Genomic DNA, 23,588 nt, shown 5'->3' with positions numbered 1-23,588 from the left:
ACACAACAGAATAGCATCTGGGCCCTGATTCATCAAGATAATTAAGAGTCTAATTTTAAGCACTGCACCAGTCCCTTGAAAATACTATAAAGGTTTATAATACAGAAAAGTATTTAAAAAAGAGCCCCTTCATCAGGATAGGATGCTTGATCACTGATTTAAATTAATATTATTTTTGTACAAATTGGTTTAAAAGGAGAAATTTTTAATTTTAAATTTTAAATAAGTAAAAGTTACTTTACTTGTAGGAAGAGTGATTATCTCTCCTTATAATTGTAATGGAAATAGAAAAAACAATTCTATTAATATTTTGATATTAATAGAAAAAAATTTCCATTATCACAGTTAACTTTAACTGTTTTTTTGTATTTAAAACACTTGATCCTTATATGGTTTAAAACTTGTTTTAAGAGTTTAAACTTGGAAGACTTGTAAAACTTGTAATTTTCCATTTTCTAAAACTTGTTTAAGAGATTCTGATTCTTAAAATTAGATAACATTGGGCATGTCCACACAGGCACAGACACTTGCAGCAGCTCAAATAGGACCGGCAGAAATTTGAGCTGGGGATTTTTGCCTCAGCGCACGTGCCCAGACAAGCACTTTGGTATGGGGCAAGTTGTGCCACTTGGGGCAAAATAACCCTGCCCAGCTCCTCCCAGATCTGCAGCCAGGGGGAGCTAGCACCTGGGACCAGCACCCGTGCTGGCCCCAGCTTTATAAAAACCTGCCCTGGTGAGCAGTTCAGGGCTACTTGCCCTCAAGAGAGAGGCCTGGCCACTTGGTATCCGGGGAACTATAACTTGTGCCAGCTGGACTGCTGAAGCAGCCCTAACCTGGAGTGGCCCCTGCCCCCTCTACCCACTGCAGCAGTCTGGCAGTGGGAGCTGCTGCCTGGCTGTGACTTGCTGCCACCTGTGACAGCATATAGCTCCAAGGCTGCATGCCTGCCAGGCCCGGATGGTGACTACCCGGCTGCAGCAGAGGCATCTACTCCTCTGGGCCAGCTACCAGTGGACTGTGGCTGTATTGTTGGCCTCTGTGTGGCACTACTTCCAAGTGTGCCACCGCCCTGCCATCTGGGCAGCTATCACCCGGAAGATGTTCTCAGTGTGGTGGTCTGCTTTGAACTGTCAAAGCATGTCCTCCTGGCTGCAAGTGGCCAGGAGGTCGGCCACCTCCAGCTGGGTCCTGGGTGCCAGCCCTGAGCAGGCTCATCTATCTGGGTCCTGCAACCTGCATCACTAGCCGAAATTCTGGTGGTCCCTATTTAAAATCTGCAAAATCTCTGATAAAAAAAATCCCAAATCCACTCCTTAAATTACAGGCAGTCCTTGGCTTACAACATTTCAAGTTACAAAGTTTTGCACTTACAACGTTTATAAATTGACACTGTGTTTCAACTTTATGATGTCAGTTTTGACTTTACAACCCTTAATCCGATGCAACACTACGCAAGCAAACAAGTTCGCTGCATCGCTCATCTCCCTGGAGAACATCTATCCAAATTTCCTTGGACACTTTCTTTAAGAAAGCAGACAAGACTCCAGAAAAACCTGCAGCCAAGACTCCTGAGAACACTCCAGCCACAAACCCTTAAAAAGTCCAGCCAAGAGCCTTTCAAAAAGTCCAGCAAAGTCACCTCAAAGAAGTCCTTCCAAATAACTATGACTGCTATTTACAATAGAAATACATTAATGAAGCTATATTACTCATCTGTAATTGATCGTGTACAACATTCTGGGGTATTTTTGGTGAAAATAGGTGATCGGGCCTTGATTCAGGAACCAATCCCCTGTAACATTTATAACATTGTTTCTTATGACAAAATTAGTTCCAAGTTACAACATTTCGACTTAAGACACGGTACCAGTACCTTTGTGCCCAAAAGCATGTTTAAAATCTTTCCCAACCATGCATTTGGTCCAATAAAAGATATTACCCTCAAAAAATGTTTGCTTCTCAAAAAACATATATGAGTCCTAACAAAGAGTCGATAGTTTGCAACATTTAACACAATACTTTATGAAGGAAAAATGTTTCAATTTATGTATAAAGTAATGAACTAAATATCTAAACCATTTGGTGTCATCAGTTCTTAAGCAGAACAAACTGACTGATAGCACTGATCAGAATACAGTAAAACTTGATAGCACAGTATGGTTCTTTGTAATTACAGTCATTTTGTCTAGTACCTTGGGCCTAATGGAGAAAAAATAAAATACTCAAAAGACCAAAATGGAACTAACCAAAAAAATTAAACTAACTGCTTTCAGAATATTTGCCTGCGATTTCAAATGAAAAAGATTGTCCTCTGGTAGAGGCATTCTCTTGTAGTACTTTCAACCCAAATGTTGTAGAATTACGCTATTGCAGAAAAGTAAGGGCATGAGGCAGGGAACGTAGAAACCAAATTTATTTTCAAATAGCCACCATCTTCCAAATCAAATTTCTGTGGTTCAGTTTAGATAGTATTTTATAATCTTGTTTGAGCTTATTGATACTCCTTTACTGTTTCTTCAGCTATGCAGTTAAGAGAGACCTCAAAAAATTAGTAATGAGATTCTGATTCATTTACTATAAAAGAAACTGAATTTACCTAATGTAATTTTTCATTTTCTAAAATTACACTTCCCTGGTTGAACTTGCCCCCCATGGGCAGCCAAGAAAGGGAGATATGTAGGGCTAGGAAGAAAAGAGCAAGGTATGCGGCTCGGTGAGATGGATGATACTCTGGAAGGGAGGAGGATCTGTCTTGTAGTCTAGACCCTGGCTCCGAATGGGGCAGAAACCTCCCTACTAATCTTCATCCACTTTATCTAAAGACTATTAAATGCAATGTGCAGTGGCTCAGCTCCAAGACAAGGGCTGAATTATGCCTAAGCTATGGCTTTGTGATGGGAAGTCAGAGAGATGGAAAATCAGATTTTTTATGGGTAAGGGAAAACCTAGAAATCTGAGTCTCCAGCATTCTGGGTGAGTATCCTAACCACTCAGCTATTGGGCTACAACAAGGGAGAGTCCTCTTCCTGCCAGGCCAGAATGTTGAACTTATACTGAGGTAGATGCATAAAAAGCAGCATGGTTTCCCAGTCTGACAGCCTATTGTGCATGCTGTGACAGCTCATGCACTGGGACCCTTGGACTCAACCCTACCTAACCCATAGGGGTCACCACTGACAGTTTGCCTTTCCAACTGCCCAAATGCCTAGGATCCTGCCTACCATATCTTGATGTAATAATTGATATAGGCCCTCAGTCTAAGTTGGAAAGCATCTTCTGTGGATGCCTCAGCGTATCACATCATCAAGCCTCTTTAAATTACTTTCATTGGGCCTTTGGTCTGCAGTCCAAGTAGTTTAGTCTCATCCTTCCCAGGCAAGGATTGAATTCCCCTCCCTCCCGCCCCCACCCCCCATAGCTTCCTTATGCCCTTTAACAGGTACCCTATGCCTCTCATCTATTAGCAGTCTAAGCCCTTTAGGGCTTCTCCTCCAATTCAAGAAATCTATCCAAAGCTCTCAACTATGAAATCAACCCTTGGTCTCAAATAAATCAATCTATACTCCCAGGACTCCTGCCATTAGCAATCATTCCCAGAACTCATCCCACACAGTAAAGCCGTTCATATCTCCTATACCAGGATACTTCAAAGGCAACTCACTGGCTCACTCTGCTGCAAGGCATATCTAGTCAGGAGAGGAAGCGTGGCCTAGTCTGCACCTTTTCTCTTAAAGATGCAGGCACCTTTTTTCCCCTGTGTCTGAAATGAGGCCACAGGCCTCCTGGTACAATGCATAGCCTTGTGGACTACTGTGCATGGATTGGATTGCAAACTGCATATGTGCCAAAATTGCACAGAGCTAGGCAACTGCCATTTGGGGACACAAAGTGAAACAGGATTCTGACAATGCTTCCCTAGGCTGCACTAATATTAGTAACTCTTCCTTACAATATGGAGATACAGGGCAACTCTGCCAATGCCAGTTCTAGCTTGCCCTTACCACAGAAGTGGATCCAGCATCGAGCTCTGCTGAATTTGGGGGATGACACAAAAGTGGGGGCTAACAAAAAAGCGTTTGAACAAAAAAAGCGACACTATGAAGAGGGGGCTACCCATGCTCCTACCACTAGCCAGAGAATATGTCCTTTTGTACTACTACTGTTTCAATTCTGCACGTCTGTTATATACAGAAAATGCTAACATTTCCTCTTAGAACCTACTCTTTATAGCAGTGGTTCCCAACCTTTTTTATACTGTGGACCAGCATGGGAGCAGGATGGGGTGCACAGAGCCGGATGCCTCCCTCACAGGGCTGCCCCGTTGCCCAGCTTTAACCCTGCACATGACTACCGGCAGTAGAAACCACTCACCCAGGTGGACAGATGGGGGTTCGAGAGGGGGGCTCATGCCACAACCCGGCAGCCAAGCCTTCACAGCCCGGTACTGGACCATGACCCAGTGCTTGGGAACCTCTGCTTTATGGTACACAGTGGTAGTGAACAATTCAGCATTAGACTCACAGGCCCAACTTCCACTACAATTGGTAAAGTTGCAACAGGTATGCATTTGACCCAAAGCAAACATGTTTTAAATATGCTGTAAAGATGTGACTGTGGGCAAATTAGACATTCTGAAAGACTGAAAATAATTTGGCTACGAAGCTGTGAAAGAAGTAAAATAACATGTTTTTATATTTATGAATGAAAAAATACTGTTTACATTTGCATCTAATTTCAGAATATGTCACACTCTAATCTAGTCCTGAAAATATTTTCATCATTTAAAAAAAATGGAAGTTTTATCTTCCCTTGTAAAGCAATGAGTACAGTATGCATTATGTCTGTAAAAGAAGCTGACGTTTTAAAACAATTTAAAACTCAATATTAAATCAATTTAGTCTATTAAATGTATCTATGATTTTTCTCATGTTGTGGAACAATGGTAGACCAACAACTTATTACCTATAAACCAGCATTCTTATGTTCACTTATATCTACTAAATAAAGCACTCAGACTATATGAAAGGATGCCAGTATTGTTATTCAGAAAAAAGTATCTCAGGAATTTTTAAACTAGATTGGGACAGGGCAGAAATATAGGGCACTACTTAAGGCCAAACCAAACCATGACACAAAGTCTAACCTGAATAAACCCAGTGGCAAAACTCTCGTGACTGTAGTGAACTAACTCATGTCCAAATCTAAAATACTTTCACAGTTTTTCCTCAGCCCTTAGAGAATCAAAATTCCTATATAAATGAATGAGTTTGCTTCTTAAGGTGTAAGAGTCCAACTCATTTCTTCAGATTCACACACAGGAAGTCAGCCATTCCCTAAGCATAATTTTCCTCCTCTGCACCCTCTAGAGATTCTTCTGAAGCATCAGCCTGAAAAGAGAGTGGAAGCAAGAAACTAAGTGGGGCAGGCTGGAGTGAGTAGGTCAGGAAAATAAAGTCCCTCTTTGCAGAGCTTTCTTGGGTTACTGGAGACCACAAGAGAAGGAGGCAGTCCCTGGAAGCATACTGATGATATGCAAGATTAAGCCAGCATTGGAGTGAAGCCCTGTAGATAACTGTGATATCTCATATTTCCTCTGGAACTACTGAATTCGGGATTGGGTTCCCCTGTCTATTGTACAAGAAGGCAAACCATATTTCTTGCTACCATAAGGAAGGAACTGTTCCACAGCAACCTCGTTGAAACTGCCAAGGTAGGAGACAATCTGAGCCACTGAGTAGAGACCCCAGGCCCTTAGTGGTACTTCAGTCCACAAAGAAGCATTCTAACTAGAAGTATTCTAGCTACATACTTGACAGAGTAAGACGTATCAAAGTCTCAAAACCAAGGCTCTCACAGGATCCAACTGTTGGTTCCTAAGGAGTAAATGTTTGAAATTTTTATTTCTATAGAGTGAATGCCAGTAAAAGAAGAAGTAGTATCCACACCTACTGTGGCAACCTAAAAAAATCAGGTGGTAAATATAACCACAGTATTAAAATTTTGTATTTTCTTTGTTTAATCATGTATATTTTTAACAGATTAAATAGCAAGTCAAAATATTAAAGATAACAGAATATAAAAATCTCAAAATGGAAATAACTGTAGGTGGTTTGGGAAAGCAAATGTTGTATTTACAGAATTAAATGAAGTATTCACCTGTATTAGTCCATAATATTAAACCACATTAGAGGTTCACAGGCAATCTGGTACACTGAATTTATACCTACAATTACCTAGCTATGCCTTGTTTATATGGAAGTTGGAATAAATATGCTCCAAGAGTGAAAATTCAACTAATACCAAAGCAACAGAACTGTTTGCTTCTTCTTCCACATCACAAAAAGTAGCCAGAGTTCAATAAAATCCTTTCAGATTAAAATGTCAGTAGTAATACCACTGATATCATGTAACTAGAAAAGTATGCAATGAAACACAGCTTCTGAAGAGTTACAGGATTAAAATTCATTCAATTCCTTCAGCAAATGTAAAACTCAGATAACATTTTGTGCAGGTATTTCCCCACATGCAAATAACTATCATTTAAAGCACTGACCCGATAGGCTAAGGCTTTTTTTAGGTGCCTTTTATATTTGCCATCCCAAAATATCTGCCCATGAACTTTAATATGTGTACTACTTCTTTAGAAGTGTTTGTGTGACATACAGAAATAAAACCTTATATCCTCACTCTTCTGTCTTCTTCACAAACATTCCTTATACCTTGGTTATAAAAGGCTACTGAAACTCAACTCCTTAATTGTAACCAATATTATTATATAAATACAAATGAGCCAGAAGTAAAACTTTTTAATTGGTCATTTTACAAAACTTCTGAAGTTTGCTGATTTTCAATAAAGTGGGACCTCAGTCAGAACTGAACCTTATCTTGTTGGCCCCATCTCTCATCATAAGTCTACTTTTTCCATTAATTCCATTCTCTCCTTTACAGATCACACCCTAAAAATATCGCATGAAACCACTGGAGTCATGAGGAGTCATGTGAGTTTGTACCATCACTCATTGCCATTTATAGATACCAAAGCTAACTCTGAAAGAGGTAGATTGAGTCTTGGGAAGAGTATAGCTATATTAGCACAGTGTCTGCATGGGCTAATATACCCTGATCCTCATGATGATTGAGTTAGTTGATTTAGACCTAGCTTGGGTATCTGCACGGCACTACATTGTGCCATTTAGGCCCCATCTACATGTTACACTTCAGGCTTGACTAACCAGTTAATCATACTGTAAATGGACACCCGGCCACCCATTCATTCAATTAATGGCATGATAAAGAGGAATATGTGGAATAACTCCATAGCTGCTTCCTATCACACCACTAATTGAATGTGTGGCCAGGGACCCCAGTGGCTGAGAGTCCCACCAGCTGACCAGAGCTCCCAGATCGGGGGAGAGGGAGTATGTCTTCCCCAGGTCTGAGCTCCCAGCTGACACTGGTTCCCAACTGCAGGAGCACATGCCCCCACAGCTAGGAGCCCCATAAGATGACAGGGTCCCATGTACCCCCATAGCTGGAAGCCTGCAGCTGATGCCGTGTCCCAGACACAAGGTGCTTCATGAAGCTTCAGGAAGCTTCATGCTTCAGGAAGTGTGACTGTGTGGATCACACACTGCATCCCATCATGCCTTTACCTGCACATGCAGGGGGGGCCATAGGTTCAGTTATAATTGTTTTGCACTATTTTATCTTCTAGAGGTAACACTGATGCATGCTTGCCCATTTATCTCTAAATACAATACCTCCCTTGAGCATTATGGTATCTAATGCTAAAGGCCAAGTTATGATTACAGATGGACCCAAACTGCAAAATTTGGATGCATTTCTGTTTGGTTCTGGGTTTTGGGAAGCCAAAGCTGCACTATGTGGCAATGCCTCAAGGGCAAGACTCAACACCCTAAAGAATTAGGTGCTGAGATTTGGTTCCCATCTCTAATTAGGATATACAAGTTGTATATTTTTCAACAGTGAGTAGAGGTGGCAATCTACAGAGCATTGTCCTGTGGGAAGTATTCCTCATAACATGTGGTAAGACAGCAACGTGATCTATATAATCTAATCAGTAATGTAAGACAGTTTGCAATTTGGTACAAGGTGCATCAGGTACAGAAATCTAACCTTTTCCCTTTTCAACTGCTTTTTACATAGACTGCTAATAGATGGTACAGAGATCCAAAAAAGGTGACAGCACTTTATTTTATTTGTTTCAGCTGAGCCAGTGAACTGCAAATGTCATCAGCAAGCCATTCTTCTAATTAAGTTTCAATGGGATTTTTACAGTATCCCTTCATTCCTCTAAGGACTGCATACTAGTGATACTGAACACAAATATATCACTCAGCACCATGTTAGTGACATAGAGTTCCAGGGCTTAAATTGGTCTCTTTATGAAACACTGGTTCCAACTGGGGGGTGGGGGGGACAGCTTTAATTCTTTATAACACAAAAGGACAAAAAGTTGCTTGCTCATTTGAAATGGAACGCTTAAGGTGTGGCATTTCAAAGGTAGCGGAGGCTTATAATGAATGTGCATGTAGATGCAACTGCTAACCTCTTTAATAAACTGTAATCCTTTCTTAAAGGTAGTCACTGGAAAAAGAAGTCCTAAGATTTGCTCATAATATTGTGAATCTGGGAAGCTCCCCTGACTTGTCTCAATTCACAAGCTTGGATCCTGCAGCATTCTGGAACTCATTCACCCTCAGAAAGGTACATTTATTAAGAGCTTTCCAGGGTGAGTGGCCCTAAGAGTGATTATCTTCTTGAGTGCATTCCCCTGGACAAGTGTTTTCATGCAACTGGGGAATGAAGAAAGTAGTTCTGTGCGTGTCTGCCTCCCTCCAGCACCCTCTTCTTCTGGTGGATCACAAAATAGCTGCACTTACCTCAGAGAAGCTCTTCTCTGAGGAAGGTGGGGGGAAAAAAGGGCACCATGCTTGAGTTCCATCTCTCATTTGGCTTTTTAATCTACATTATTTGGGAGATGGATGGACATTGTCTGTAAGGGAAAGCAGTCCTTTTTTTACCTTGTGTTCCTACAGCTTCTGATGGCTCCTTTATCTACTTGAGCATGGGCCCTGTTTGATTAAAGTTCCATTTTACACTCAAAACCTTGGTAAGGACTGGGATTTGCCAACTGGTTAGAAAATTTCTGATGCTCAGCAGTGGAAATATTTAGTCATTGAACCCCTAGGGACTTGGATATCTTAACCACTCTTCAAGAAATGTTTGGATATTTATCTTGCTGGGATCCTTTGACCCTAGCTGACTTCCTGCCCCTGGGGCAGGGGGCTGGACTTGATGATCTTCAAGGTCCCTTCCAGCCCTAATGTCTGTGAACAATGAACTATGAACTTCACCCAGTAAGAATAACAGACAGTCCTACAAAAATTGCATTGGGAAAAAAATTTCAGGCAACTGTATATCTTAAGGACATTGATGAACAATTACCCATCTCCCTTCATAAATACAGGGTACATAATGGCAGACAAGGTTCTTTGGGTAAATGTGATATCTTTTATTAGACCAACTACATTGTTGGAAAAAAAATGTTCTTTGCAAGCATTTGGGTACAAACACCCTTCTTCAGGCACAGAGAGAGTTAAGAGACAATTAACTCTCCCTACTCCTGAAGAAGGGTGTTTATACCCAAAAGTTTGCAAAGAGCAATTTTTCCAACTATTTAGCTCATCTAATAAAAGTTATCACATTTACCCAAAGAACTGTGTCTGCCTATGTTAGACCAACTCAGCTATAACCAACAACTCTAAACCATGGGAGATATAATAGGACATACTCAATACACCCTGCTTTGAAAATCTGACCTTCTGGGCCCAACCTTCTTTTTACACAATTACAAATATCTTCCATGACTGCACAATATATAAATCACACAGTGATTCCCTGGCAAACACATAAGTCTTAAATATCTTCCTCTTTACTGCACTGCATGACCCTGTTAGCCTTTCTTGAAACATTCAAGCATGGAATGGTCTAAAAGGCCTAAAAGAATTTTTGTTTTCTTTTCTTTTACAAAACTCATAACTAAATTATTAAATCCCACGTAATCATAATTTGCATGCAGTCAATTAAAAAAAAACTTCTATGAACTTTTAAATCATTATCATATCTAAAAAATGCCAAAGAATAGTAAGAGTCATGTTAACTACCAGACACAAGTCCCCACATCATTGCAATGGCTGTACAGGTTACTCTCATGTATAATGTAACCTTCTCCAATAGTCTCAATGATAAACTAATTAGTGGAGGCACAGAAAAAAATCCAAATAAACTCAGTGGAAAGTTGAAAGCACTGCTTGCCCACGACTCCATCAGCCCATTCTAAATATCAGTCCAACAGGAACTTCATTAATTATTTCCCAGCTTACCCAATAGCAAATGACTGAATCATTAGGATCATGATACCCATCACTCAGCAGCTAAAAAATAGGTTTCCCTTTTAAGGTCTCCTGATATATCAGCACAAGTAGTTACTCTATACTAAACAAATACTAACACACGTCAGCAGAAATAATAATGGGTGGTGCCTTATACAAGCACCAGTAAGGCATGCCAAAAAAACAGCAAACTGGGTATTAGATCAAGACAGGGCCCACAGACAAAGATGACACTGTCCCTTTGATAGTCAATTATTAGGAATAGAAAAATGTTCAGCAATTGTTTTTAAATGGTATTCAAGGATGTGAAGATTATACATTTTCATTGAGCCTGGAACAGAACAAGCCTTGGAACTGGAACTGAAAATTACTGAACAGAGCAAGGTCTAAAAAACCCAGTTAACAATAAATGCTGGGTATCCTTAGCACCCCAAACTCCTATTCATGTCAGGTTTTGCAGTGACATTTCAAAGGAAGCTTCTGGTATATACAAATATAAGACTGAGCTCAAAAGGATTAAAATATTTTTTTCAGACACTGCTACATCAAAATTAAGCAAGCTCACTCCATTAAGCAAGTTCAATATGCCAGGAGTTTTCCATATAATAATGCAATCTAGATCATGTCTGGAAACATGTACTTAGACACATCTATTAAGAGTAGTTCAACAACTTTACAAAATAAGAAATGGTGAAGACCAAAAGGCTACAATAATCCCCAAACAAATAAAACAACCAGTGGAATCATCATGAACAAGGTTTTCAAAAGTAACTAGTGATTTGGGCTGTAGAAATTTCTGGGGGTTAAAGTAGTAGGATAAGTAAAGTAGTAGAATAAGTAGTAGGTGCATCAAGAGAACCAGTCAAGAGTACTAGTCATTTTTAAAGGTCCCCTCAAAAACAACTCTATCCTGACACAAAACAACAAATATAACATATACGAGGATTTTTTTTTATTTAATTGACTGTATTTACAGTGTTTCTTTACATCACATTTCATCTTTGTAGCTAGGAAACATGCTAATCCTCTCTTAAACTATGAATAATAAAAAAAAATTTACTAGCCATAAAATATATTTTTGTCTTATAACCTACTGTATAAAAATATACTTTCTTATAGCAGATGTTCATGAATAAAACAGCACCAAAATAACAGTTTGATTTATAAGATTTTCACAGAAGATTTAAATCTTGATCCTCCACTCTTGACTGGAATCTTTATAGCTTTTCTGTCTTTAGTCTCATGATCTATATATCCTAGAACATAACAGTCCCTATAAATAACTAATGGAAACAAAAAGGAGGCACAATTAAATCCTGAGGCTTAAATTGCTATATAATACCTGAACTGTATCCTTTGCAGTGGGTAAGAATCTCGCCAAAATAACATTTTATCTAAAATTTGCACACAGTAAAATATGATGATGCTCCTTAAATATGCAATCAAAAAATGTTCTATTCCTTCACCCAGACCAATCTAGGATACATCATGCAGTTTTCTTACTATGCATACGTACAGCTCAGATTTCAAAATTCAAAAATGTCTTTCCTGGAAAGGCCAATACACTTTAGCCTCCTTCAACCTCAAGCTCAAAAATATGCAAAATGTCTGCTTTCTTCTACTGCCTTCCTATTTTAAGTAGTAAAAGGGATAAATTCTTTCGTGGTGCTCGAGCTCTCCTGCCAGGTTCTTAACTTCCTCAATCCATGATGAATACTGTGCAGGTACTCAGCATCTCACAAGATCAAGACCACTAAAGAAGTAATAGTTATTTCATCTGCTCAGAAATGTACAACCCTTCTGGTGTTCAATACTCTGTTCTAGAGCACATACATCTATTTGGGCAGGAAAATAAAAAGTACCTTCAATTCATATCAATTGTCCTCTGCAGGTTTCTCTACTCAGGTTCCAATGTGCAGGAGGAAACTGCCACTGATTGAGACCTTGTAGTCAATATAAAGCTGTATCGATAGGAAAACAATAAAAGAAGGAAATTAAACTATGTTCATATGCTATATATATCACACTCCCAGATAGACATTGTGGGCTGTAATTGAAGTCAATGGTGGAACCTGACTATAACAAGATCAGGCTACGTAATAACAGAATAAACGTAACTAGGAAAACTGTCTGCTTTCCACAGAATATTTGAAATAAAGTCATAAAAGGCTCAACCTTGAAGCCAGGTTTTACTGTTACCTTCACTGGGACTAGAAATGAGCTCAAAGACTGCAGTTAAACTAGATTAAAATAACAGTAATGACATACGTTCTACGTTCTAGTTCAGTTGTGATAATTTTTGAGAGCCAATACTTCAAACCCTTTCATTGAAACCTTCCTACCCACGGACCATTGTAAGATTGAGCCCAACATTTTTATTTCACAAGCTTGTTTATTTTGACTGCTAAAATATAAAAAGGCAACTATCTGATATTCCACATTCTTGACATAATTTTCAAAATATAACATTCCCCCTGCCTCCCATCCCATCCCACCCCCAACCTGCCAAACAAAACTTGAATCCCCCAGCAACACAAAAACCAAATAAAGAAGAGAGAACCGTTCTCTTTTGGTTTTCTTTTTATCTCAAATAAGAAATATCCAACATTAAAGCATTAGCAGTTTTAGTTAAGAAAAATATTTCGATATTAGCAGCACAAAGAGAAAAGCAAAGCCAAATGCTTAGGAGAATCGTGCAGGATTAGAAGGGCCTACTGCACTGTATGCTTCATGGGTTTCACAGAGCAAGTCACTTAGGCCCAGGTCCACAAAGGTTTTTGTGTGTCTAACTCTTAAAGAAATCAGAGGATATCAAGTGCTTTAAGAGAAATTAAGTGCCAAAATATCTTTATAGGTCCAGCCTTAATCTCTCCATATCTTTGTCTTCTGTAAAATTGATATAATAGTACTTCCCTACTTTATAGGGTTATTAGAATGAATATATTAAAGAGTATATGGCACACAGATACTTTGAGAAAAGAGACCCCATACGTACCTGAAATACACATAACTCAGAAAGCAATTGCATTTGTGATTATGAATTCGTTCAGCCAACTGATCTTTAATTTTTTTTTTTTACTGACAATACCATGCATGCACGACTGAAGCAACAGTAAAACAAAATTTGTACTTACCCACTTTCTACAAATCAGAATGTTTTATCAGATTTGGAAATGTAAGTTAATATTGTTCTTCTTCTCCATACATATTTATTTATTTTGCAAAGTTCTTACTGCAGAAAAAGTCCTCAAAATGCATTATAATTTTTCAAAGAATAAGAGGGTTAAGAATAAAAATTCAAACATCTCAGTACACAATGCTTTAATGACTTTTCTTTATGAATTTATATATAATCTTAATATACAGAAAGCATGGTTGAATATAAAGCCTTTATGTTTGTACCTGGTTGCCAGGTACAAAATGTTTAAGTATGTAACCTGGCATTAATTTGTAAAGATAAGTTTTCACCTCAGATGATCTTGGTGGAAATGAACGTTCATTTTAGTCTACATGATTAAAAATAACCAATTTCTCCACAAATATCTGTTTCAAACAAAGATGCACAAACATGTTAAACCATTGAAGCAGATGTCATTCACTGCAAAATCAGAAGTATATGATCATTCAGATTGTCAACAATATAATAACATACCCTGTGCCATGTCTATAAATATTATGGATGACCATTCTGGTTGATCTTATGATAAAAATAGAGTTTATATGTTATGTGAATTGTTTAAAGCTCACCAGTTTTTAGTATACTACTATTTCAAGCTAATTCATTTAAATCACTTTAGGTCTTTATTTGTAACAGCACACAGTGAAAGTAGAACCGATGCAAGATCAGTCAAAGCTAGGTATAAAGGACACGAGTTATAAATCTCCAAAGAAAGTTCAAATCTAAGAACTATGAACAAAGTTTCATAAATCTTATTCTAAAACTTAGTTTAGAATAAGTTTTAGAGCATTAGTTTCTGAGGTCTGAAATCACTGTAAAGGCACCTACCAGAACTCTATACTTCACAAGAAAGACTTTCCATGAACACAGCATGATCAGAATAGGCCTTTTGATATTACACTATCCCTATAAAATGCAATGTATCCAAACAGGAAGTAGAGGTGTTTCATATTCTTGAGCTACCTCCTATTGATTTTATATAAATCCAGATTAAACAGAATGGACTCTCCTCATTTCACATGAACTCCCCATGTTAGGGGCCACAAAATAGGGTTCTTTTTTTCGGGGTTAAGACCTGATGCCAAAATGGTTATAAGCATTACCATCAAAAATGGCTTCCATTTTTCTTTGTTACTGAGAATAAGGCTTTGCTGACTGAAATTCCAATCAAATCATGTTTTCTTTGACAAAGAAAAACATTCTACAATACATTTTTGTTATTCTCAAAACACATAGCTTAGATGTAGCTATAACAGCTTCGTTCATGTCTTTGAGCCCCCCAAAAATGATTTTTCACAACAAAAAAAGCAAAAGAAAATATAGACTCTACAACACAGAAAAAAGGGGACAAGAGATTGTCCTTCAAACCAAAAACAAACAGAATTGTGCTTTCTACCATCTGGAATAGCCTTGTGTGGAATAATTCTCAGTGAGCTTTTCTGAACACTGAAAAGCCTGGACATGAATTCTTTAACAAAGAAACATAACACTTGATTTCACACAATTATGGGAGTCCAAAGTGAGCTTTCCATGAACCAATGTAAGTTGTAAAGAAGGGAAACAAATGAATCTCTGAAGTTAAGTTATGCATTAAATACACTGCTCTTTTAGGTTAACTGAAAATGCATTCTCCTTTAGGAACCTGATTTCTTATCTTGGCATGAATACTGCCATAAAAACAAACATATTTATTTACTCTGTATATAAAGGCCAATTTAAAAAGTTAAGTAATGGTGTCCCTTTTAAATTTCATTTTCTGCTGCTTTTAGTTCTAATGCAGTTATTTCACATTTAAACCCATGCAAATGAAATCAGGCTCAAAATAAAATATCTTTTATATTATTTATAAAAATGAACTTCTTTGTAACTAGAGCATACATCAACTGTGGTATGGTTTGAACTTCAATATTAGAGCCAACTTAGTTCTTAGTGTAATTCCATTCACTATAGTTACATCAGAGTTGTATTTCCCTTTATAATTCAAGATACTCAGAATGCCTAAATGATGACTAAATGCCTAAATTTTTTATGGTAGATGTCTGCATCAGATGGCATTCAGAAAGCTTTGACAGCAGCAACAGTAAATAGAAATTTTAAGTATCCAACACAGGATCTCTCTTGCACATTGTTTCAACCCTTGTTGTACTTTATTGGGTTTATGTATTTTACACTGAGCATTTGGAATCTTTAAACATTAGTCTTTTCTGGGTGGAACTGTGGTATTTTCATAGCACGTCATAACAGGCTGGACTGATGAGCAGTTGGCTGATCAAATCCAAAGGCAGCTCATGTTAAGGTATCTGTTTCCATTCAGGAAATGCAGAGTCCTTTATATAGTTCAAAGTTGGTTTTGCCAAACTAGAAGCACAATCTAATTTTCAGCCTGAGTTTCTCTCATTTATAATGAAAACCCCTCACTTGACCATTACAAATACATAGAATAGACTTCTTCAGGAGACAAAGCAGGTATCATAAGATTGCTCTGCCTGTTTTTACAAGGTACTCAAGAGGAATGCAATGTATATTCTTTCCCAAGAAATTAATGGTACATTTAGGCTGCCAAGCACTATAGACTTCCCAGAGGTAGCATTAAAAACAGCTATCTTGGATACTAGTAACAGCCTGGCTGCAACAGCATGGAGCTCAGCTCAGCATTGGAGCAAAACCTGCCTAAGAAGCTGGGCAAATATTTGGACAGTCAACCCACGCTGAATTCTGTGACTATGTAGATGTATGTTATGAAGTTGTTTCTATATCTGTAATATGCCCATGTTCTCAAATCCATTCTCTATTTCCAGCCTAAACTTCACACTTTCCCTTATCATCAGGCAAACATTCACTCCTAATTTTCTACTAATGCTCAATTTAGTCTTTAGTTAGTAATTCCCTTATTTTCATTATCTTTATATTGCCTCAAATGAGACTGTCTGGTATTACACAGTCTTCAATAAATCTAGAAAACCAATATACAAAGGAATCCATATGTTCATATCGCAGTTACTTGACAGCTGTTAGAGAAGCATTGTTTACTGATTTTCTGGTAAATACAGCAATGTTCGTCCTTAGTATTGGCATTGTCTCCTTATCCGTTCCCCCCACCATACACTTAGAATAGCTAGAATGAAATGTAATACCAAATTCTAGGGAAGTTTGACAGATAAAAATCTATTGAGGTAATGCGTTTTAAAACCTAGTTAACTTGCAATGTCAACAATAAACAGGAGCTCTTCTTAAGACCACTTCAAAACAGTTGGTGAAATCAGTTTGGGATATTTTGCTAGAAATCTGATGCTCACCTATAGCCTTTTTTAACCACAGCATAGCATACTGCAGTGTCTTCACTAGACCTTCTATAAATGTCTCTCTTCAATATGCAATTGTAATGCAATTGGAATTGTATTGGAGTACAGGCAGAGAATCTTCTTTGCTGATATGACCTGTTCTAATCCCACAGGAACAAAAAAAAAAAATAAACCAATTAAGAGAGTCCTAAGCCTAAGGCTCCTTTCTGTGCCACATGCTGTTGCTGCAAATTAACATTGCTAGCCTGATAGATATGCACGCTATAAAGGACACCCAATTTACAAAAACTGAGGTTGTTTTGAGTCCCAAAAGATGTCCTGTGCATTTCAGCTCCAGAACATTCCTGTTCCCGCCTTGGGACTATCATTGCAAAATTACTCTGCATATCTGTAACTCCCCTTTTTTCCCTTAGTACACCTGTTCCAAAGTGCCCATGTCAGTACTTTTTCAAGTTAAGTAATTTGGATGACTCTAGAACCACAATGCCTGTTCCAAAACAGTCCCCATTCAATATGCCATTCCTGCATTTTTCTGAACCCAAAAATACCTCTTTATACTCTTTTTGTTAAATATGCATTCATTCCAGGCAGAAGGATTCACAGTAGCCCCCATAGGGTAGTCCTTGCACATCCACATCTGCCATTTCGATCAGTAAGAGTGTGGGGTGCACAGGAAATGTACCACTGGCCCTAACCTAAGTGAGAAGAAATGTTTTCTCAAGGACAACCTGATTCCCAAAATTTTCATTTCAAACCCCAGAATGCCTATTCTGGTCTTAAAGGTTGTTTCAAATGTTCATGGGTGAAAGCTGTAATTAAGGGGAAAAAAAACACAGCACCAATAATAGCACATTTAAAAGTTAGCAATTCTTATTCCTCATTACTGTAGCAGTGGAACATCTTATTACTGCTACAGCCCCTTCAAGTACACTAATATTTCAACATTGACAAAGCGCATGTATTAATATTGGATTTTGAATGTTAAATTAAGCAGTAAAGAAAATATAAAATACATTGTTATTTCTCAAGGGTATCAGTAGAATAGACTGATTAAAAAAATTGATTATAAAATTTTACTGCACGATCCTTTTTCCGATCATATATTTTCATAATTAAAAGAATATGGAATTAATGTAACATTAGCTGCTTAGCTATCAGCATCATGTAAAGAAAAAAAAACAATAAAATAAGACGCAGAATTCACTCTTCCAATGATTGTCATTGAACTATTACATTAGTAAACATTCACAGTATGAAGTCTCTTTCAGTATTTCTCCAGCATATAAAGTAGTGCAAAAAATCATTCCAGTCACTTTGCTACTGCATTCAGACCATGTTAAAAGATTCTCTTACTTCATTTCTTCCATATATTAGACAACAAATGCTGCAATGCCTCCAAAGAGAGTTATAAAAATAAACAATTTCTGGAGGTTCAGCAGCCTTTTCAAAGTCAATTTCCAGTTAAAAACAAGCATTATAGATTTCAAGATAAAATTTAGAACTATATTCTGTAGAATATATTTTTACAATTTTTTTTAGCATTTTGAAAACAATGACTATGGGATCTAATGATTTATGGTAGCTGCTATTAAAGCAATGATAAATGGATAAATGACTGCTGAACTTCATTTTTTCTTACATAGTAAATACCGCTGAATGCCAACTTTTACCACTGAGCTGTTATTAGTGATGTCGACAGTTCATGCACCCACTTGAAATCTGTCTTGGTTTTGACAATGTCTTTTGCCTCATGTGCAAAACACTTGCATTCTAATAAAAATATAAAGTTTGAAATTACATTGAATCAACCAGCCCCTTCCACAAGTTATATCATTTACTTGATATGTAATACAAGTTTAGCAATGCTTTTTTATTCATATTTAACCAATAAATGGCATACTACCGTATGCTTTAGACTCTTGTTTGCATATTTCATTTATCACTGCACTCTTAATGCATAAGTATATTTGGAAACGTTCAGAATTACACATCAGTTTCCACAGATTTTGAATTTACACAGTTTTTCTTTGCTGTCTCACTGCCATTCCCTGCATCCTGACTTGTTTTTTCCTTTGCACAAAGAGATTCTTTAACTCCTTCTTCCATTTCCAAATACTCTGATTTATCCCCTGTGGATGAAGATGATGAGCTCCTAAATTTCTTCAATAAATTTGTTGGGAGGTACGGACAACTGACTGCATTTTGCATCAGCTGTGTTTGTTCTTCATTCTCAGTCTCTCTGTGATAGAAATAGTTAAAATTGGAGACAATCACTGGCACTGGTAAAGCAATGGTTAATACACCTGCAATGGCACACAGGGACCCAACTATTTTCCCACCCACAGTTATGGGTTTCATGTCCCCATAACCAACAGTAGTCATGGTCACCACTGCCCACCAAAAGGCATCTGGGATGCTTTGAAAATGGGTGGTAGGTTCATCAGCTTCTGCAAAGTAAACAGCACTGGAAAACAAAATGACTCCAATAAAGAGAAAGAAGATGAGGAGCCCCAGTTCCCTCATGCTGGCCCTGAGTGTATGACCCAGGATCTGCAAACCCTTGGAGTGTCTGGAGAGCTTGAAGATGCGAAACACCCTGACCAGACGGATGATCCTCAGAATGGCAAAAGACATGGCCTGTTGACCATTACTGCCCTGCTCTTGAGCCAGGTCTGTGCCCAGGGTGATAAAGTAAGGCAAAATGGAGACAATGTCTATGATGTTCATGATGTTCTTGAAGAAAGCTGCTTTGCTGGGGCAAGCAAAGCACCGCACTGTAAACTCAAAAGAGAACCAGATGATACAGACTGTCTCTACAATGAAAAAAGGGTCACTAAAGACAGTGTGGCCCCCTCCATCCTGGTGCAGTGACTCATTGAAAAAACCCTTCCCCAGGGCCAGGGATAGTATGATCTCCTTGTCATCTCTAAACTCTGGCAAAGTCTCCAGACAGAAAATGACAATAGAGATCAAAATGACCAAGACAGAAACAATTGCAATGCCTCTGGCTGGGCTGGAGCTCTCTGGGTACTCAAACAGCAGCCAGATTTGCCTTTTGAACTCATTCTCAGGCAAAGCCTTGTCCTCCTCCTCCTTGACAAACCCTTCATCCTCCCTGAATTTGAGCATGGCCTCCTCCCCAAGCTGGTAGAATTTCACTTCCTCAGTGAAGATATCAAAGGGCACGTTGACTGGCCTCTTGAGACGGCCCCCAGACTGGTAATAGTACAGGATAGCATCAAAGCTGGGCCGGTTCCTATCAAAGAAGTACTCATTCCGGAGTGGGTCAAAGTATCTGCCCCGCTTTGCTGGATCACCCAGCAGTGTCTCAGGGAACTGAGCCAGGGTCTTCAGTTGAGTCTCAAACCGCAGTCCTGACACATTGATTACCACCCTCTCACAGCACTCATACTCATTGTAGCGAACTGAACTGTAGCTCCCAGGGCCACCGCCACCGCCACCATCATCAGGTGGCTGGTCTGAGTATGAAAAATCATCCACCCCATCTTCATCGCTATAGTAGAACTTTCCTTCCTCCTCATCCTCTTCATCCTCATCTTCCTCCTCTTCTTCCTCATCATCACTCAAATCCTTAAGTATTCTCTCTTCTGAGCCACTGAGAGGCAACAACTCAGAGCAGGGGAAAGAGGCCCCACATTCCCTGCTTCCCAGATGGTGGCTTCTCTTTTTGCCTCGCTTCTTCCTCTTGCTGTTCTGACGCTGGGGCTGGCTGCTGCGGGATGCATTCCCACCACGCCCTTGTTCCTGGTGGTAATGGTGATAGGGCCCCTCTCCACCAGTGGCTCCACCTTCCACTGCCGCTGTTGCCGCTGCCACTGCTGCAGCCGCTGCCGCCCTTGAGTGTGCCAGTCGTTCCCTCTCCCGGGCCCGGGCCTGGGCCGCATATCCATACGGCAAGTGGCTATTGCATCCAGAGCTATCTGCACTCACCATTGCAACCTCCATTTTGCAACTGTTTGTTTATTTGTTTAATGCAAAAATGTTCGGTGTATCTGCTGTCAAAGCTTGTTGTTTTACTGTGGGAAGTTCAAAGGTGTTTGCATTTGGAGGCTGGTCTCTTGGAAGCTCAACCCATCAGGATACCAGTTGCGTTGAGTCTGTGTTTTGTAAAACTGTAGCAACCACAGATCTGCATCTCTTTATCATCCAGGCTGTATCACAAAAGTTATGTCTTTTGCTAAGAATGGAAATTAATCAAAAGATGAAGTTCTCAAATTTGATCAGGAAAGAGCCTAGGCCTTGTCCTTTCATCCACCAAGCCCCTTTGGTTTTAGTATTCTCTGGTGGTGTATGCAGGATCAACAGATCTGAACAATTTCATGATATTCTTGCAGGCTCCCAAGATTACATCCAGCAAGGAGCAAATGTTTATGCAAATAGAAAGGGCAACTCTTCTATTAGTTTTTTGCCACCAAAAAAGTTTCAGGTCTTTAGTTCACCAGTGTCACCAAATAAAAATAGCCTGTTTTCTCATACTTTCCTCCAAGCAGTGCTTTGGCCTAGTAGTCTGATAACTGATTGATATTGTTATTTAGGGAGTTGAAGCAACTTCCAGCTCTCATATTGTTTACACAGTGAGGAGGTCTATCCATGCCCTCTTTTTTCAGCCTGTCAACAGTGTTTCAAACCTGGGAGCTGCACCCAGGATGGCGGCAGCAGTAGGAAGATGAGGAGGAGGAGATGATGAAGGCTGCAAAACTGGCTCTGCAATCCCCATAGGAGACAAGGGAGTGGATCACCCTTTGGTTATTCTCATGCTGAAGGAGCACTTAACCTGAGGCACATGCATATACACATACAAAAAACAACAAACAAACAAAAAGGGAAGAGGTTGGATCATTTTCCTAAGAGGCCACAGTGCTGAACAAATGAATATAGTGTCATTTATTATTAAGGTGTTCAGTCTTCCACCACCCCCACTATTCAAATCTATACTGTACATACACACCCATATCTCACAGAGAGAGATTTCACACGTCTGTGTGGGTATGGTTGTGGGTGGGTATGTATTTTATATCTATAGAAAATGTACACCCATGTACATGCTCACATCCATACGCAAACACATGCATGCTCCGATAGAAAGAAAGCAATCAATCTATAAATACTAATGCACAAGCCAAAACATACACACACAGAGTGCGTTCACATTTGGCATGATCAGTTAGTTCAAGAAAAAAAAAATGTATAGGCTATAGCTTTGGTTTATTTTTAGAACTTAATTAGATACAGCAATGGTACAGTATGTGCTATGTCTAAACTGTGTTTCAGTCCCAGTGAACATTTTACTGCATTTCATGTAGAAACAGGCACATCCACTGGCATGTCAAGTGAAGCATATTCATGGTGTGTGTCAAGAAAATGCAAACTGGAGAGGCAATGAAGCAAAAGCTAAACACGCACGCACACAAACACACAGAACCAGCATCCTCATGTCCAGCGACCTTTTACATTCATACAGCACAAGGAGATGGATATTAATTGTTAAATGACAAAAATGCCAGATGTGTGTGCCAGGCAAAAAAAAAAAACCCCCAAACCAAAAAGCTATTATACTTACTGTTCCTAGGCAGAGAAAGAGCAACGCTGTTCTCGCTAGCCTGAGGATCTGGAGAGAGAGAGAGAGATCTTGAAGAGAGGATTGTGTTGAACAATCTCTGTTTGCAGGTGCAGGGTCAGGCAGCCCTACAGGTTGATGAGTTATTTTTTCTGGCTTCTCTTTGCGTGCAACAAGACCTCCTGGAGAGAGAGGCAGCCAGCCTGAGTTGGGGGGATGCTGGGCAGCGGCGATCACTCCTTACCTTTGCAAAATAATAAACGAGCAAGATTTCCTGTGCCGGGGGAGGGGACAATAGAGGGCTTGTGTGTGGGGGGGGAGAGAGGGAATGAATGGATGTGGCCTTTTCCAAGCCCGGCTTTTGCCGTAGATTTGTCAAAAAGCAAGCAAGCAATCCGTGTGCCCAACCCGCCTCTTGCTACTGGCAAGAGGATGTCTTGCTTGTTGCAATTTCCCTCGCACGCACGTTTGAACTGCAGCTGATCGCCGCGCAGTTCGGGCGCTCTCGCAGCATCCACTTGTTGTGGCTGTTGTGTCTGAAGGATTGGGCTGGCGGCGGGGAGGGAGAGGGAAGAATGAATAAAAAGGAAAAGATTAAACAAAAAAAGCACTAGCGGTGCATTTATTCCCTGATTTCAAAACTGCGCAGCCATCAAGCGGGCGCTGTGATCAATGAGTTCAGGGTTGTAACTCGAGCAAGTCCTGTTGCTCTCTCCTGCCCGCTTCTCAGCCGTGTTTACGTGCCACTGAAGGACAAACGCCGGGGCTAGGTCTGATTTATTCCCGAGGTTTTCCACCTCTCTACCAGCCCCTAGCGGCCACAGCTCCCCTTGCACCCTCATTGTTTGCAAACGCTCCCCCTCCTTCCCCCAGGCGTGCTCCCTTTTTGTATTAATGTATTAATTATTGAAAGAAATATTCCAACGCTGAATAATACATAAGCTGGCTAATAAAATGTAGTGATTAAGTCAATGCTAAAGGCTCTGTCTTTTTTTTTTCCTCCCCCCCTAAGAAAGAAAAATATGCTGCAGAGACACTGGAGGGAATTTGGGAATTTCAAAATGAAGCAGAGCACCAAAGTTTAAATTAAAACAGGAAGACCCACATCTACC

At 39.4% G+C, this 23,588-nt stretch overlaps 1 protein-coding gene across 1 annotated transcript in view; it reads right to left on the bottom strand.

The window, feature by feature from the left end:
- The window catches only part of KCNA4 (potassium voltage-gated channel subfamily A member 4), a 79,802-nt gene extending 56,601 nt beyond the window's left edge, over positions 1-23,201 (bottom strand). The window contains exons 1-2 of the mRNA XM_019476637.2: positions 22,480-23,201; positions 12,281-21,693 (exon numbers count right to left, since the gene is read on the bottom strand). Of these exons, the coding sequence (XP_019332182.1) occupies positions 18,882-20,864 (1,983 nt within the window). The 5' untranslated portion in view covers positions 20,865-21,693; positions 22,480-23,201 and the 3' untranslated portion in view covers positions 12,281-18,881. The remainder of the gene's footprint in view (positions 1-12,280; positions 21,694-22,479) is intronic.
- Between the last annotated feature and the right edge of the window lie 387 nt (positions 23,202-23,588).

The sequence above is a fragment of the Alligator mississippiensis genome, chromosome 2 (genome assembly GCF_030867095.1).
Source record: "Alligator mississippiensis isolate rAllMis1 chromosome 2, rAllMis1, whole genome shotgun sequence".
In the NCBI taxonomy this organism is placed as follows: domain Eukaryota; kingdom Metazoa; phylum Chordata; order Crocodylia; family Alligatoridae; genus Alligator; species Alligator mississippiensis.
This window is presented reverse-complemented; position numbering and strand designations above follow the sequence as displayed.